At 41.2% G+C, this 17,195-nt stretch overlaps 1 protein-coding gene across 1 annotated transcript in view; it reads left to right on the forward strand.

Moving 5' to 3' along the window:
- Positions 1–17,195, forward strand: part of RNF144B (ring finger protein 144B) — a 49,848-nt gene that overhangs the window by 26,608 nt on the left and 6,045 nt on the right. Inside the window, exons 3-4 of the mRNA XM_074897905.1 lie at positions 3,579–3,683; positions 13,432–13,492. Coding sequence (XP_074754006.1) covers positions 3,579–3,683; positions 13,432–13,492 — 166 coding nt within the window. The remainder of the gene's footprint in view (positions 1–3,578; positions 3,684–13,431; positions 13,493–17,195) is intronic.

Consider the following 17,195-nt stretch of genomic DNA (forward strand, 5'->3'; position numbering starts at 1 on the left):
ATAGACATTGAATCCTCTTTTCATCGTATTTGCAGCTTGTACATCTTTTCAGATACTTTTATTTGCCACTTTTCAAGTAAGTAGCTAAATTAGTAGCCGAGCTGTAAATAATAGTAAAACCCCTCTAAAAACAGTCTTACTGTTAAAGGGAAGGCATGTTTATAGATTTTTAGTGTCTTTTCTTTGCCACTAACTTGTGAAAGAGGGAACAAGAAGGTCACATCTTTATTCATATACTAACTTAGGTAAGAAGCTTAATCCTTCAGTGGTTAAATGTTAAATACTTCCTTCAAGTTTCCCAGCACCTTTAAGTCCATCAGCTTCTTGAATTTCACAGACAATACCTTCTTCAAGCACAGAAAATCAAGGCAAAAGATTTACCTTTTTATATACCTATATTTAACAGGGAGGTTTTCTGTGAAACATTTGAAGATCCTTGGCACGGCACAGACCTATTATAAAATCTCCAAATTCCCCTCTAAAATTACCGTAGAAGGCTCTGGTTGCTCACCTATCCTCACCTACAGCCAAGCGGTGAGCTAGAAGAGAAGGAGAATCCAGATGCATTAGCAATCCTCAGAGATGTCTGTTCTCCTGGTTTGGTACCCCTAATGATTTAGATACTGCATATTGAAACTGATTGCAAAATCCATACTGTGGATCGAAGCTCCTTAAGAGCTTCATGCTCATCCTTGCACGGAAGGGGTAATAGTCAGTGCTCTGAGCTTCTGTCCTGGAAGTCTAAATTAAGAGCAAGCCTCTGGGCTGCTTCTAGGCCTGCAGTAACTTCTCAGGCTTTGTCCTCTCTCTAACCAGCTGACCTGAGCTGCCCCCAGAATACAAATCGCTGCACCATGCTGTCAAAACAAATTACTAAATACTGGGCAGCACCACAGAGGAGACAGAAGACAGGATCTCAGTGAAAGGAAAAGGTTGCCCTCCCATGCTTGCTGAGGAATTAGAACACGCTAAATGCTTTGGCGGGAGGGAAGCACTCCCCCTTTCCCAAATGCTGCTCTGAGACTTGATCCAGAAAGTAATCAGGTCTCCCATGAGGAGAGGGGGTGAGATGTAAGGACGCTCTGCTGGAGCATCACCTACTTATCTAAGAAGCGCACCCAACACACTGCAATGCCTGCAGGCTTTGGGGAAGGGACTCAGAGGGCAGAATTTTCTGTTTGCATCTTTCATGGTGGGGCGTGGGTACAGGCACAAACCAGGGAGGAAATTTGTGCAGGGAGTGAGCACTTGATACCCTATTTCTCCTGTGATGCTGTCTGAAGCAGGTGGGCAACTCCAGGAGCTTAAGGAATGTAAGGCCGCAGGAGCAGGTCACCCATAGTCTCCATCTGCATCAGTAATGGCACTGGGAGCCACCCTGGGCTCTGGGGATACTTTTTTTTTGGCTTTCACTGTTTCACCTGCTGCCACTGCCCCGAACATGGTGGCAGCAGATGTGGGCAGGGCCCTGGCAACTCTGGTGTCTTTAGGGTACCTGCTTCCAGGCACTACCATGGTTATGTACCTACTTCTGCTTACTGCTCTGTGGAGGAGCTGTGTGTGCTAGTGGGGTGATTTGATCTAGTGGTTAAAATGACTTTTTATAAGCACTGTGCCTAGATGCCTTTGGGAGAAGTGGGTGAAGAGATGGGGCAGGGCACTGAGACTGCTGTTTGAATAATAAAAGAATAGCTTTTGGTTAAATCTGGGCTGATATTCCCTAGGGAGCCAATACTGCCTTCAGTTACTGACATGATGGCTTTTTGCTCTTCACCTGTGAGTATCTCCCTCACCTCCCACATACTACTTGCACATAAATTCCTTACAGCCTGCTCTACTGCTTTTTTATAGGGGTGCGTGCTGGAACTGAACCCATTGGTGCTTAATGAACTAGATGTTTAAAATTTACCATTTAGGTTACACCCCTACATTCTTTTAAATGAATACACTTCAAATATTTACTAATCAAAAGTAAGCTCATTTAAAATGCCACTAAGTTAAGATGATTCTACTTGCTTGAACTAATGTCTTCATATAGTTCATCAGAATTAACCAAAACATATGGACGTGGATATTTCAGTAGAGAGACAGACAGAATAATAAGGGAACCTCATTTCCATTTGTAAAAGTCCTAATTATCCTGACATTTAAGAGAGTACCAGTTTTCCAGTAAAAATACAAATGAGGAAATTTCTTTAATCAGAGCACAATATGCAAGACCTTCTCAGAACAGCCCAAACTAATGCAGACTTGAATGTTAAATGCCTGCAAGTACTGGAAAAATGGTCTGTGGAGTCCTGGGGCTTTACCAGAACCAATGGTCTAAAAGACTGTGATTTCCCCATAACCCACCTAGTAGCTTTTGAACTCAATGCCTGTTCCTAAAGTTGGCAGAGAGGCAAAGGTCTCAGAGACCTTATGCTTCGATATGTTTCTTGAAAACTGATGGGACAATAAGGTAAGAAGGCAGTACTGAGGGAGGAGAGGTTTATCATGTGGGTATGAAATAGAATTTTGTAAGAAACAAAGCTGCATTTGTCCTGCTGCTTATAAAATAAGTTGGTTTTCATTTACAGTAAACTATGCAAGCCGATACCAAAATATGCCAGAAATCCATGTTCTATTATTTTGTTAACAAGTGATTTGTAATTTACTTCATGCTTTGTCATTATTTTGAGGAGACTTGGTTGTTTTGTTTGATTTAGAAGTGAGCTCACCTACTTGCTTGTGCAGTTTGGAGATACAATTCAAGCACTGTTCTTTGGTCCATTGCACCAGTTTTGTCATGATTTTACTGAAGACTTTGTAATATGTGTTAAAACGACAAGCTGAATATATTTGAAACTGGCATGCTAAATAAAATGTGAGATCAGAGGGCTTATTTTTCTTGGAGGGCTGAGGCCTGCCTTTTGTATACAATGAAACAATTTGGAAACATTCATCAGGTGGCCTCCATGCTGGAAGTGGATTTTGAACTCTTGATCAGTAGACTAGAGGCTGATGATAACTCACGATAAACCATGGAAATTACCTGGGTGGTGGGGGTGGGGGAAGAACTGATAGCTGCACATTTTACAGTGACAGATTATAAACTCCTAACCAGGTTATAAACCCCCTTCCCCTTTTATGCAGCTGAGAACAGTAGTCTCTTTCTTGTAAATGAGGTCTCCTACAATGGAAACTGATGGCTGAGAGTCTGAATTAAGAACACAGGAGGAAAAACAAAAGAGTGAAGCCTGTTTAATTAGGATGAAGGATACTCCCCCTTGCCCAAATCCTCCAATCCTAGTTTAGCAGAGCATAGGGGTTGTTAGTGCTAAAAGGTCTGGCTTGCTGACTTGGGGTAAACGCAATGCTTGGCAGATGAAGTCATGCATAATTAATTGTTCTTTGTTGCATTCTTTCCAATGTAATGACTTGTAGCATTCACGCTTATAATAATTGATGCTTTCTGTGTGCTGGAGCTTCAGGACAGCCAATTAAGGCAGTGGAGGTGGTAGCTGTGCAGCATCTCTAGCATCTGTCTGTTACCAATATGTGGGCTATAACTTATTTTCCTTTTCTTTACTTGTTTTTAGTGCCTAAAACAGTACATGCAGCTGGCAATTCAAGAAGGTTGTGGTTCTCCTATCACGTGTCCAGACATGGTATGCTTGAGCCATGGGACCCTACAAGAAGCAGAGGTATCAACACTTTTTTCTTTTTCTTTTTTTTTTTTTTTTAAATGTAAGCCCCCAAAACTTCTTTATCTACATAATAAATACAACCATACACTTTTCACTCCCTTCAATTACCTTTAATGAGCTTTTGGCAAGAAGCCTGACTGACAAGAGGAACTAGAAATGAACAGATGTTTTTCAAGGATTTTGCTCCTTTTTTCCTCCCTGTGTGCCTTGAGGAAAGTCTTACTTGGCATCCGGACAACCTCTGAATTACCCATGCAGGTGACTTAACCAGAATACCCAGTATCCCAGAACTGCTGAGCCTTCATTAGCACTGTCAGTTAAATCAGATTTGATTTGACTGCAAACAAATTCTTGTGCCTCTTTTAACTCTAGAGCAAGAACTCAAACTGATGGTACACAAAAGTCTAGAATTTCTTCATATACGTTTATATTGGGCTGCAACAATCAATCTGTAGTCCAATATAAACACACAAGACTCTATAGTTATATGGAAAGAAAAGGATCTGCACAGCAGTGGGTGGAAGTAGGTCTTAAGAGATACAAAGAGTGTCTTTATTCCCAAGGCAGATATGGGAGAGGTAGAGAGCTCAGAAGCTAAATAAGGTTTATGCAGAGCTGTTTACACATCTGGCATGTGCACAGTCTCTCAAGAGTAAAGTGATTTCAAACTGGAAAGTCCAGTTTGAAAGTTGGAGGCAGAGAAACTGGAGGAAAAATGTGCTCCTTAGACCTTCTTGCGCCGCTTGGGACAATGAAGTTCAAGGGGGCTGTAGATGGCCCCTGCCAGGCTGCCTGATGGCCTCCTAGCAATGCTCAAGCAGCCTCCTGCCTGATTTAGGGCTGGTGTAAAGTTTCTGAATTGGGCTTAACATCAAACCCATGACATGGGGAAGAGCTGTTGGCAGTATGACTGTGGAACCCTCAGATGTGACAGCTGTTCTGTGAATCTAGAAAGCCACAGAAGACTGCGGGCAAATATGATGTTGTCCTGCGGCTATTCTTGCTTGCTTGCTTTGTGAGCCAAGTAAGACCCTGCTAGGCCTAAGAACACAAGCAGGAAAAAAAACTTAACCAGGAAAAAAAAGGTGGCTAAGGGATTTTGGCTGGTTTTGTGTGTTCTCTCTGCATTTGTTTTCAGGGATAAAATCAAGGAGAATCAGATCTCCATCCTGAACTGAAGAAAAGAAACTTATCTTCTGCCTTCCCTTGAGCCCTGTGTATACAGATGGCATAACTCTGGGAGAACTATACAATCCCGTTCAAATGGAATTAGTGGCAGTGCAACTCCCAATACCAGAAATGCCTTTTTCTCCATAAAAATTCAGGGTTTCCTCTCCAGCATACATTTGAAAAAACATGCTTAGCTGAATCAGGGCCTAGGAGTTACAGCTATGTTTGTTATGGCATGCAGGCGTACGGTGGAGCTTTTCTTTGGCTGAATCCAGCTATTGTGGAAAGTAGCCAGCTGTTTCCCTTCCTCCTTTCTTCTGCACAGATACAGAGAGGGTGTAGCAATGTCCCTCCCACCCACCACACCTGATTGGAGACAACTAGCCTTTACTGAAAATACGGGTTTTTTAAAGAAAATTAACAAATGGGAGGAAGAATTCCGTTCTGTTAAGACAGGGTTATGATGCTATAGGAATTATAGAGATGTATTTCCAGTTAGTAAAGCAGGAGAACACTCCAGGTCATATATTAATGGACCATTACCTTAATCCATGGGTGATTTTTGGGCTGAAGGCAGAATGACTAAACAGCCCAAATGTGCATTAGTGTCCTGTGGATGAATGAATGTTCTGATGCTCCCTTTTGGCGATGCACTTGAAACACAGACCTTCCACTTGAAAAGCAAACAGGCCCCCAACCTGGTTAAAATGAACTGCTTATGTATTTTACCAAATACCTGTTTCTTTAAGGAATAAAGAACCCCCGAACCCCCAGGAGCAATAGAAAAAATAGATTATCTCTGTTAATAATCTGAAAGATTAGTATGTAAATTACAGATTATGTATGAGCACTCTATAGTGCTCATAGAACTCTAGGCTGTTCTCTGTGAAAATGTGGCCTTTAAAAGCTATTATTTTGAAAGGGCTCAAACCAGTGAATTTCTGATTAAGACTAAACTGTGATGCATGAAAGTTTTGCTTTTGTTTTTTTCCCAAGGACTCCTCAGCTGTTTTCCCTAGGCCTCTTTGTCTGTCTAGACAAAAGTAAAACGCTCCCCATATAACTCACTGATGGGCGACCCAAAGCCTTCAGTGGGCACTTGGGCAAAGTAAGATAAGGGGAACTGGAACAAAAGGACACAGAGATACCATCTAGGGAGGATGATGTCAACGCTGATTTAGGAAGAAGAAACCTGAACTTTACTTCACAGCATGTAAACTGGAAAGAGCAGACACCGTGAGGAAGACCATGAGGGTAGGGAGGCTCTGCAGAGAGACCTGGACAGGCTGGAGCCATGGGCTGAGGCCAACTGGAGGAGTTTCCATAAGGCCAAATGCCAGGGGCTCCACTTGGGCCACAACAACCCCCAGCAGCGCTACAGGCTTGGGGAGGAGTGGCTGGAGAGCTGCCAGTCAGAGAGGGACCTGGGGGGGTTGATTGACAGCCGGCTGAACAGGAGCCAGCAGTGTGCCCAGGGGGCCAAGAAGGCCAATGGCACCCTGGCTTGTGTCAGCAATAGCGTGGCCAGCAGGGACAGGGAAGGGATCTGAGCCCTGTACTCAGCACTGGTGAGGCCGCCCCTTGATTCCTGTGTTCAGTTTTGGGCCCCTCACTACAAAAAGGACATTGAATGACTCGAGCGTGTCCAGAGAAGGGCAACGGAGCTGGTGCAGGGTCTGGAGCACAAGTCGTACGGGGAGTGGCTGAGGGAACTGGGGGTGTTTAGTCTGGAGAAGAGGAGGCTGAGGGGAGACCTCATCGCCCTCTACAGCTACCTGAAAGGAGGCTGCAGAGAACTGGGGATGAGTCTCTTTAACCCAGTAACAAGCAATAGGACAAGAGGGAATGGCCTCAAGTTGTGGCAGGGAAGGTTTAGACAGGATATTAGGAAGCATTTCTTTACAGAACAGGTTGTTAGGTGCTGGAATGGGCTGCCCAGGGAGGTGGTGGAATCCCCATCCCTGGAGGTGTTCAAGAGTGTGGTCGACATAGCGCTGAGGAATGTGGTGTAGTTGGGAACTGTCAGTGTTAGGTCAGTGGTTGGACTAGATGATCTTCAAGGTCTTCTCCAACCTTGATGATTCTGTGATACTTCTTCAAAGATGCTCACTCTATTTTTACTATGCATGCTCAGACTATGTAAATGAATTCCAGGAATTCATTATCATAAGACACCCCTTTCCAGGAAATCTAACGAATGTGTATGATTGTGTGTGTGTAAACTGATGTTCCTTGCTAGTTGGTGGGAGCCCTTATGGTGGAGAATCCCCAGGGTGAGCCCAGCGCTGCTAATAAAGAATACCTGCTTAACAGTTGTATTGGAATCTGACGAGTTTATTTCTTCATTTCAATTTTAAAACAGAACCTTATTCAGATAGTAGACAATGTGCTTAAATATGGCTGTTCTTTAGTATGGAAGTACTATTTAGAATTACAGTTTATTCATTACACACTCTGAAACTCCTGGTGTAAACATATGATCTTTCTCACCTCTGGAGTGTCTGGATGTTTGGTCTCTGGCTTCTGGCAGGAAGAGATTCCTCACCAGGACGGTGCCATGAGGAAAGACATGTTGCCTGTACTGGGGAGGGGAAGGAAATTAGTCTTTTGTTTTCCCCTGTGTTAGTATCAAGGGTTTTGAAAAAGTGTCTTTTCCATGGCATGTCCATTTCAGACTCTGCTGTGGCTGATGTTTAGTATACTGTTACAGTTTGAAGAAAAAGTTGCAGTTCAAACTGTCTCTGTCATGGATATGGTGTTAAATTGGTTCCTATACTTTGGCCTAAATTGTGTCTAATTATGTTCACTAAAATGGTTTGTTTGCTTTTTAAATGCCTTTTGCCCTAGCCTGCACAAGGGAGATAAGGTGAACTTAGGCATAATTTGAAGTGAAGTAAAGCCTTTCCATTGACTTCAATGCATTTTGGATTGAGCTCTCTTCAATAAGGAAACTGAACAATTAATGACAAAGCTTATAAGCAATTTGTAACACATTATAGCTATGAAAGTTCCTCTACTCCCCTCTGTCAAGGTCCTTATTCAAGGTGTGTAACATTTCTTCAGTGCTTTCCGGTGACCTATTTGTCTTCTGTGAATTAAATCTGTTTTATCTTTTCAATAAAACTCTTCAGAGTTTATCTAGTTTGGTACTAAATTATGAGAGCTTTTTCACAGCACTTGCCTTGATGCTGAGACACGTGTTTCTTGTGTTGCTTTCAAGGGGTGGAGGGCAGCAAAAACTCTCATTGACATTTTAAACAGGGAATAGAATTTCTTCTTGTATGTCTCATGAAAAATGAGCAAATGTGAATAGCAGGAATGTGTCTCTCTGAAACAGTTGAGTATTTCATCTGTGTTTGTAGAGTAAACTGCTTATTCATAGAGTGTAAGAGATTTTGGCAATTAAGGCTTCTTTACTTTTGGTATTTGTGTCCCTTTGGACCTCAGAAGAAAATGTTCCAGATTTTTATTCTTAAAAAGCTTAAAATGAATGGTCATTTGAACAAGAAAATTGTACTTTTCAGTAGTTTGAAAATGTTTTCTGAAACCCCTCTGTTTGTTGTTCTGGGTTTTTTTGGTGTGTGTGGTTTTTTGGGTTTTGGTTTTTAAATCTAGTTAAAACGGGTAGGTTCCCCAGCAGGTTTTTTTTTTTGTTTTGACAAAGTGCATTAAAACAGAAGGAGTTGTTCCACTGGAGTGTTCAAAATAAAGTTCAATCCAAGGACATACCTTGACCTGTTACATCAAGATTGCAGCTGCTTGTGGTATAGTTGGTTTTAAGTAGAAATAAATGGGTATTGGTGATGGGAAGGCAGTGATTTTGGCTACAAACTGTTTCAAATAGCTGATTGCACCACAAAAAAAAAGGAAAGTTTAAAAGCGGTCTCATTAAACAAGATGTTGGTCCTTTCAAGCTCTAATAGTACAATAAAAATGATTTCTATTCCTTCGTGGAAGTAGAAGATAGAAGGAAGATCTTCTATTAATACAGTTCTCTTTAACCATGCAGACAGCTTCTGTCCAGAATATTCCTGTCTCCCTTGGGAATTTGCTCCATTGATTTAATTGGACCAGTTAATATCCCTAATCTAAGGGACAATTTACCATGATTTGAAATGGTTTTACTTGGTGCAAATCCAATCATCAGTGTAAGCTATGAATCAGGGTAAGTCTCAGCTGCATACAGGGATTTCTAATGCAATACTCACTTGGATAATTTCTAGGGGATTGTACTTTGCCATTTCTGATTCCTCTATTGTTTTGAAGCTTGTAAAATTGATGCCAGTGATCCATGGATACATAATCTGATTTGTATAGAAACCGTGCAGCAGGCAGTAAAGGAGATGATATTGATTTGGGCTCGCCTTTTGCCTCATAAGTTTGACAAGGAGAATTACCGCTTTGCATGCAGTGCAGATTCTGCTTATTGTCCCTCTGTCTGTGTAAATCTGTAATCTATGCTAGGGCTAACCTGACAGAGGGTTGTCAGTGCTTTGTAAAGCAATGGTGAAATGGGACAGTGACACAGATCTTTGAATTCTCAATTATGCTATATTCTATACATAGCTGAACAAAATTCCACTGGGAGTCAGTTTAAAGTACCAGTTTTATTTTTAATTTGAAAATTGTTTTACATTTTGCCAGGGGTGATTGAAATGGTAAAATGAGGAGGAAGGTGAGAAAATGTTGCAGCCTGACCTATCTTTTTCAGGGTCAAAATTAACATTTTTGTTCTTTTTATTTACTTGTTTTTAAATAAATCCAAGGGGACCAAATGAGAGAGTCTTAATTTTGTTTTTATTTGTCACTAAATTAGAGAAGAGCTCCTTAATAAATGAATAATTTAATATTTCAGATTACTTCAGTGAGCACAGTAGCTGATGGAGAAAGGTGTGGGTGTGATTTCTAACAGTAGAGAGATTGAACTCCCATACCGCTTTTGAAAACAAACCACAGCCCAAGTTAAAACTATTTTGCAGTCCTTGCAAAATTAAACAGTGCCTCTGTGAGTGGGACCTTTGTAGAGGTGAGCAGTGCAACACTTTATAAGTGGCTGTTACTGCTGCCAGTGCAGGATCTGCTCTTGCTACGTATCTGCTAAAGCGGGAAGGGGAGAAGCACTTGTCCTGGTGAACTTCCCTCCCTCGGCATTATTGAGATTTGATTCATATGGGTGTGAAAGGAAGTAAGATCTATTCAGTTTTCTTGATTGCCTCCTTGCATCTCCCTTGCAAGCCTGAGAATAGGTGGAGTAGTGATTTTCCCTTTCCAGTGTGGTAGCCAGTGTTTAAAAACAGGGGAGTTGTTCTTTTTTGGCTCCTGGTTACTGCACTGCCCGAGTTACAAGGAACAGTTTGCCCCTGTGTAAACTGAACCCAATTATTTAAAACCCTTTCATTTTCCTTTCTTTGCTTTTTTGTCTTGTGTAGTAACAACACCCCTGGTTATCGTACCACACTGGGCAGTCTTTTGGACACTTGGCAAGGGTCTAGCTAGAGCCTTTTGTGCTAGTAAGCCTTCAAAATTTTGCTTTTTTTCCATGGGTATTTTTACTTCAGGTGAAAACTGCTGTTCTTAGCAAGAGCTCCTCCATGTTCTTGTGTTCTATAACAATAGTATTTTAACAGCAGATGTTGCTTACAGGGTATAGAAAACCAGAAAACTTACTTCAACTCCCAACATACCAATAAGTCTGAACTCAAGATCTTTATAGGAGAGCAGAGTTCTTGTTTCTCATTTCTTCACAGGTTTTTATTGTAACCATTATCCAATATTAAAAAAAAAATAAAAGGCCTAAAAACTTGTCCTGTAGCATTTCTTGATGCATTGAATAATTTCATAGGCTAGAATAAGAAACATCTGATTTCTGATGTATTTATGATCTTTCTCTTTTGGCCCTTTGCCATCTGCTTGGGTTGCTGGTTTGCTTCCTCCCCAGATCTCCACCCTCTGTCCAGCCCAGACGTGTTCTACAGGAGAGGTGTTTGGGATGAATTCCTGGTGGGGCTGGAAAAATTGTATGAAGAGGAACATTTAGACCCTGATGCCAAGTAGGAGATAAACACCTAATCCCCTTACCATGCTTACGGCCTCCTTCTTGATTAAGTGTAAATGAGATTAAAAGTTCACTGAGGAAAGGATTTTGTGTTTTTTTATGGGACCTGATACTTGTTTGGTTTTTTTTTTTCAATTGAGTTTGCACATACAGCTTTGCTGTGGAAATAAATTCAAGCAGCAGCAGATTGTGCATTCCTTTCTTCATATCTAAAGATACTAAATCTGTGAGAAGCTTTGGCTCAGCATCACTTGTGCTGACCTCCATGTGGGTGCTGTCAGGAGCTGGTCTTTCAGAGCCTGGTGGAGTCGGTGGCAGAGGTGACAGACTGCAGACCTCATATGTTCAACACCTGGAGTTTAGTGCGGGGAGGGAGGAACTGAGCTGTGAAGAGGATAGGAGGAGGAAGAGTGAGGCTGGGTGAAACCAGCAGGGAAGGCTGACATGGTAAGGTCCCGTTTTCAATAGGAGAAAGGGAAGCTTTCAGCATTGACACTGCTTCCTATTGAAATCTGCAGCCACTGTAATCAAAAAGTCTGGGTTTTAATACATGGGAAATTCTGGACTCAATAGAACTGCTCTTGAAAAACTGTTAAAAGCAAAAGCAAGCACAGAAAGACCACAGACAACTAAACAATTCACTCAAGTGGCTCTTACAGCATTGAGACTCTCTGTTTTAATTTAGTTGTAATGAAGGAAAGTTTAAAGGAGTTGCCAATGTTCACCCAGCTAGAGAAAAGCAGATGACTCTTTCTGTTTTCCAGATCTATTTAGATTTGAAGCTGCCCTGGGGAGAAGTGGGCAGTAGTGAAATGATGTGTCTTGTGAGTTTTATATAGCTTTGTTGGTTGGCTTAATTCTTTGCTGAAGCTGCTGAACTTGACTCTTTTTTCTCCATTTGGTTATTATTTGTTTTCCAAGAGCATTTCAGCTGACTTCTGATGAACAGGTGAAGACTTTCCCAGGAAGCTTTCTGTGTTTTACAGTCACATTAATGTAATACTGTTTAACCATGCAAATACTTTCATATTAAAAACAGTTTACACCCTGAATTCAGAAGCTGAATGAGGACAGTCCTTTGACCCAGGGCTGACTTACTAAGCTAAGAATATGCTTTGTAAAGATTTGTTGGTGTTTCCCAGCTTGATTTTACATCCTTTGATTTCTTCAACTGTAAGTCTTTTAAGCATCTTTGAACACTTAATAATCCAACTGATGTCAAGATTTTTTTGTATGACATTGGTTTAGTCAAATAAATAGTCCAAACATATGCTTCAAAATTACATTTTAATTCAAATTGATTTGAGATTTTAATAAAGCATTCTCATATTTTATAATGTAAAAATGGATATATTATTTTCTTTTTTCCATATATGAAAACAAATGTATTCAAAGCATGATACTGAATATATAGTTTATTTTTCTGTCTTTGTATTTCTTCTCACGAGTGCCATGCCACACAACCCAGAAGGATAGCAAGGGCTAGTGTCTGCTTTACTGAGGGCATAATTTTGCTTTTTACAGTAATCTGGAGTACTGTGGTGGGATGTGAGGGTTGAGAACTCTTCATTTTGAAGCTATCAGTTCTACACTGTTTCACAGTGCTTCAAATGATCAGGTCTTGTATTAGTATTCGTCTATGTTTGTTTTCAGTAAGAGAGAAAGATGTTTTCAGTGCTGGTACAATATTATGAATGGATCCAATAAGGAGAATGATCTCAAGAGTCTGAATGCAACAAATATGTGGCTTCTGAAGTGTCTGTGAACTTTCTTCCAAACCAACCCCTCCCTACCCTGTATACAGGTTTGCTTATTAGCTTTAAATAGGGTACTTGGTTTTCTTACTTAGACCGGTAATTGGAGATTAGAGCATTTAGCCTTTTAGGTTGCTAGTTTAGTTTCAGTATGGTGTAAAATGTATCAGCAAAGTGTGTTTGTCTATGTGAGCTGAATTTGTTAACTTCAGTCCAGTTCCTAGTGGGCTGGTGTGCACCTAAGGCAAATTCCAACACCAGTGACATTAACTGTCTCTGCTCAAAACCCGTGAAGTGAATAAAAAATGGAAATCAGACTAGCTTTTAAGTTCCTGAGAGCTAAGTGACCCCTGCCATTAAGACTGGGAAACATGAATGAGGAACTGTTCATTTCAGCTGTATTCTTGTGCACGAACAACATGCTGTAGTGTTGAAGGCTGGCAAGCCATCACTCTTTGTTACATTAAACCAACGTGAAATAAAACTCAGAAACCTGAAGTAAATACAGAATCCATAGAGAAGGCTTTCCTGTGCCTGATAAGAAAGATGTGGGATGAACTACCGGGCTGTGTGGCTGAAATAGTAGAGGTCAAGAAGTACTGTACACTTTGGAGAAGGAAGTCAAGGTACGGAGGAACATGGTGGTGAAAGCAAAGAGTAAGAGAAGATGGATTTGAGAGCCAGCTGAGGAGAGCAGGTGTATAGAACAGGGTGCTTCAAGTCTGTGTTTCTAATGCTTTTTCTGTGTGTTTGTTTCTCATTTCAGATTGCCTGTTTGGTGCCTGTTGACCAGTTTCAGTTATACAAGAGGCTGAAGTTTGAACGAGGTGTGAACCTTTTTGTTTCTGTTACCTTCCTTTTTAAAGTGTCAGTGGGGGCAGCAGTATTACATACTGCAAAGAAAAAGCCTGTTAGGTGAGTTAAGAAAGAGACAGAGAAGATGTCTTTGTTTTGAAATAGTTTAAGAGCAATCCTAGTTCTGACTGTGTTCCAGAGACAAATTTGACATTATTTCAGTGGAGCAGAATTAAAAGAGTGGTATCTTACTGAAAATACCACACTTTTACTCAGGTTTGTGGGTAACACTCTCACGTTGCATGCCTGAGGCTCCATTGTTCTTGCAGCATGCTCATCCTGGGTCCTTGAAGTTGTGGTTGCACTGATAGAAACAGACAATAGAGGCTGGTGCAGGGTGCACACAGTCTTTTCATACATTCATAGTGATCTTCACAACTTCTGGGGGAGACAAACCCTGCAGTGTGATGAGGGTTTTTGCAAACATCCCTGTAAGAGAGCTTTACTTTTGTAGAAGCTTCATGTAGATTTGTCGAGTATATTTTATTTTTTCCTGAGGGATAATTGGACCCCTCATTACTGAGTAAGGCCTATTAACAAAGAAGTTTGAAACTGAAGGTTTTACTGGGGCCAAGCTTTCCTATGGCAGAGGTCAGCCTTCTGTTTCAGGAGATGGTTCCTTGCCAAGGCTGAGGAAGAAACTTGCTAGTCAGAAAGATGAAGTTTTAAAGACTGACACTAACATGAAAATCTCTGCTGGAAGTTGAAGTGTTTTTCAAAGAACTCACTCCATGGTAGCTTGCAGGGTAGTGTATCTGGGACTGATCTGCCCGACTCAGCCTGTTTTCAAACTTTAATTGAAAGACTGTATTTGTGTTCTTGCTTTGCATGCATGCTCAGATGCCAATGGATTGGGAATGTCTATGAAAATGCAGAGGTTCATAAAAGTTAGGCACAGTAATACACTTGAAAAGATGGTCAGATAGAAGAATATATGGGTTTTTACAGAATCTCATCTGGCATGAGTCACGCTGAATGACCATGCAGTACAAAAACTGCAAAACAAGTGTACCGAAGTATGCTCCAGAGTTCATGGGCAGATACAGATTGTAGCTATGATTTGCAGACACTCAGGCCAAAAAAGAAAAAAGAATCCTAAACCCTGCTTTCACTTTTTATTTCCCTCTCCTATTTTACTGTCTTTTCTCCTTAACTCCTCAGGAAGTCCCTTCAGTTTGTAAGCCAAGCAGTAGATGTTCTACAGCCCTAGACAGTGGAAATCAGAGCTTGTTAAATCACCGTATTGAAGGGTTAAGAAAGACAGACATTCTTGCAATACGTTAATCTGTTTTATGTAAAACCTTTTTTTAACTGAAGACTGTGAAACTGATGATTTCCTGGTATCTCCTCCTCTATAACTAGCCAAAGCTGAACTCATGATCTTTTCTCCAACTCCCTGTTGCATCTCTCTTTTTTACTGCCTCCCACACACAGAAACCTAAAACTTGCCTATTTTTTAAATACTCCTTTACTTTTCTTTCTTGCCTAAGTCTGACAAATCCTCTGTCACTCCCCTGTCTCTCTTCTTTATGTTTCTAAGATCTGTCCTTTTTCCTTTATGATAAGTAGAACTGTCATCCAAGCAGCAGGCTTAAACATAGCCTTTCTGCCTTGCCTACTGGCTCCAGCAAAAAATTCAGCTTACTGATGCCTGGGAACAACAACAACTGCTAACTAAAGCTCTGACCTGGACACCAGCACTGATCCCAACCCTGGCTAAGACCTTTTACCTATCACAGATCTAGTGTTTCCCCCAAGGCTGACCTTTTTGGACTCATCAGTTGGACTTGGCTTATTAGCTTTTGCTGACCTAAAGCTCTGTTCTCAGATCTGACCCTAACCTGGCAAAGCCTGCCTGCCCCGACCAATGCCAATGCTGGCCTGACAGTCTTTTTCTGCAACTAGCTATAAACCTTGCTGATGGCAGCTGCAGGGCCAGAATTCTGACTCAGAATCTGCCCAGGGACTCCTGGCAGCTGAGAGCTCTTGTGTACCTTGTATCTGTGTCAGCCTTAGTGCAACTTAGTGCTTTTAAAAGCTATAGCTATGGAAAACCCAGGCTGCTACTGCCTAACTCTACCCTCTCCTCCCTTAAAATAGGCAGGTACTAGGTTGTCCTTCATGACTTTTGCTCTTCTCAACAAAGCCCTTTATTCAAACCCTTCAGTTCCTATATTTAGACCATTCTTTTCTCAGCTTTAGTCTGTTGAGATCTTTGCTTCAGCACCTCATTTGTTTTACTAGTAGTGCTGAAAATAAATAACCAGCTTCTTGGGTCTTGCTCTGCTCTGTAGTCTTTGATTATCAGTCTTCAAGTTATTGGTAAAGCCAGTGCTTCTCGCCCTTCTAGACATTTTCCATCATGAGATGAATTTTGAGGAAAATTTTGAAGACCTGAGTGAGGTCTTATACATCGAAAAGCTATTTTCCTCATCCCCCATCTGTGCTAGCTATTTTAATAAAATAGATTTCCTTGTTTTGAAAAAGCAGGGAGAAGTAATTGCATACAATTGTATATCTGTAGACACTTGCTTAGTTTAATAAGAAATGCACTCAAAATACTCTATTCTCTTGTGGGGTTTGTGTAACTAGAATGCAGATGTTTTCAGACTTAAAACCAAGCTTTCTTACATATTTGTAACTTCTCTGCATCCATTCAGGACCTAGCCACAGAGCTTCCGTGTGGTATATTTTAATAGAAGAAACAGGAATTGCTCTGTGCCTGTTTAGGATGGGGTTGATGTGGTCATCAGAAGTAACGAAACAGAGGAAAAGATGTGGTTAGGACACATGCATTATATTTCTATTTCTGTGACAATTGCCCAATAAGCCAGAGTGGTAGATGATAACCCCCATTTAATGCCTGACCGAAAAGTAGTCCATTTCAAAAGGAGGTGTTCCTAACATTGTGTGAAAGGCCTAGGCTCATCCATTCAGTGAGTACCTTTTCTGAGCCAGAAAATCTCCTTTCTTCAGGGTGCTGCATTTCCCCTGTCTGTCTCCCACATCTCACCTGCTTGATCGTGTGTTTTGTGAAAACTGGCCAGATCCCTGCCTGATGCTGGCACTGTTTGGGAAAGCTTTCCTCCTGAGAGTGTAACAAGTGTGGCTAAACTGTCTGTGGGGAAGCAGGAGAAAGGCTTGGGAGAGAAATGGCTCTAACCAGAAGATGGAGCAGCTAGTCAGAGCAATATGATAGCCTATTTACTTTTTTTTTGGCTGCTCCTTTTTTTTCTGGTTTCGCTTGAACTCCATGGTAAGCCAAACAGTATGAGATAGCGTGGATTGCAAAATGCCGTCTGTAGGTTCATTGTAAAATGGAGGAAGTGGGAGAGAACAGAGTTTCATCTCATGCATTACATCTTGCTGCAACAAATTTGTAAAAATCAGTAAGATTTTTAACCCAACTTGCCTCCTTCTGATGATGTCAAAACCAGACATCCTGTCTTTCATCCAAAACCAGGATAAGAGAATGTAGGTTCCCAAAGTTCAGTATGTTAAACAGCTATCTGCAGGAACTGCACTTTATCTCATTTTAACTGCTGTTTATCAGCAGAAAGAATATAGAACCTACTGTATGAAGACTTAAATGCAATAGCCGGTACTAGGCCACGGTCTTACCCAGTTCAGAGTATCTTTTAAAAGACACTAAGGGTAGCTACAGAAACAGTGATT

Source organism: Athene noctua, chromosome 2, assembly GCF_965140245.1.
Source record: "Athene noctua chromosome 2, bAthNoc1.hap1.1, whole genome shotgun sequence".
Classification (NCBI taxonomy): domain Eukaryota; kingdom Metazoa; phylum Chordata; class Aves; order Strigiformes; family Strigidae; genus Athene; species Athene noctua.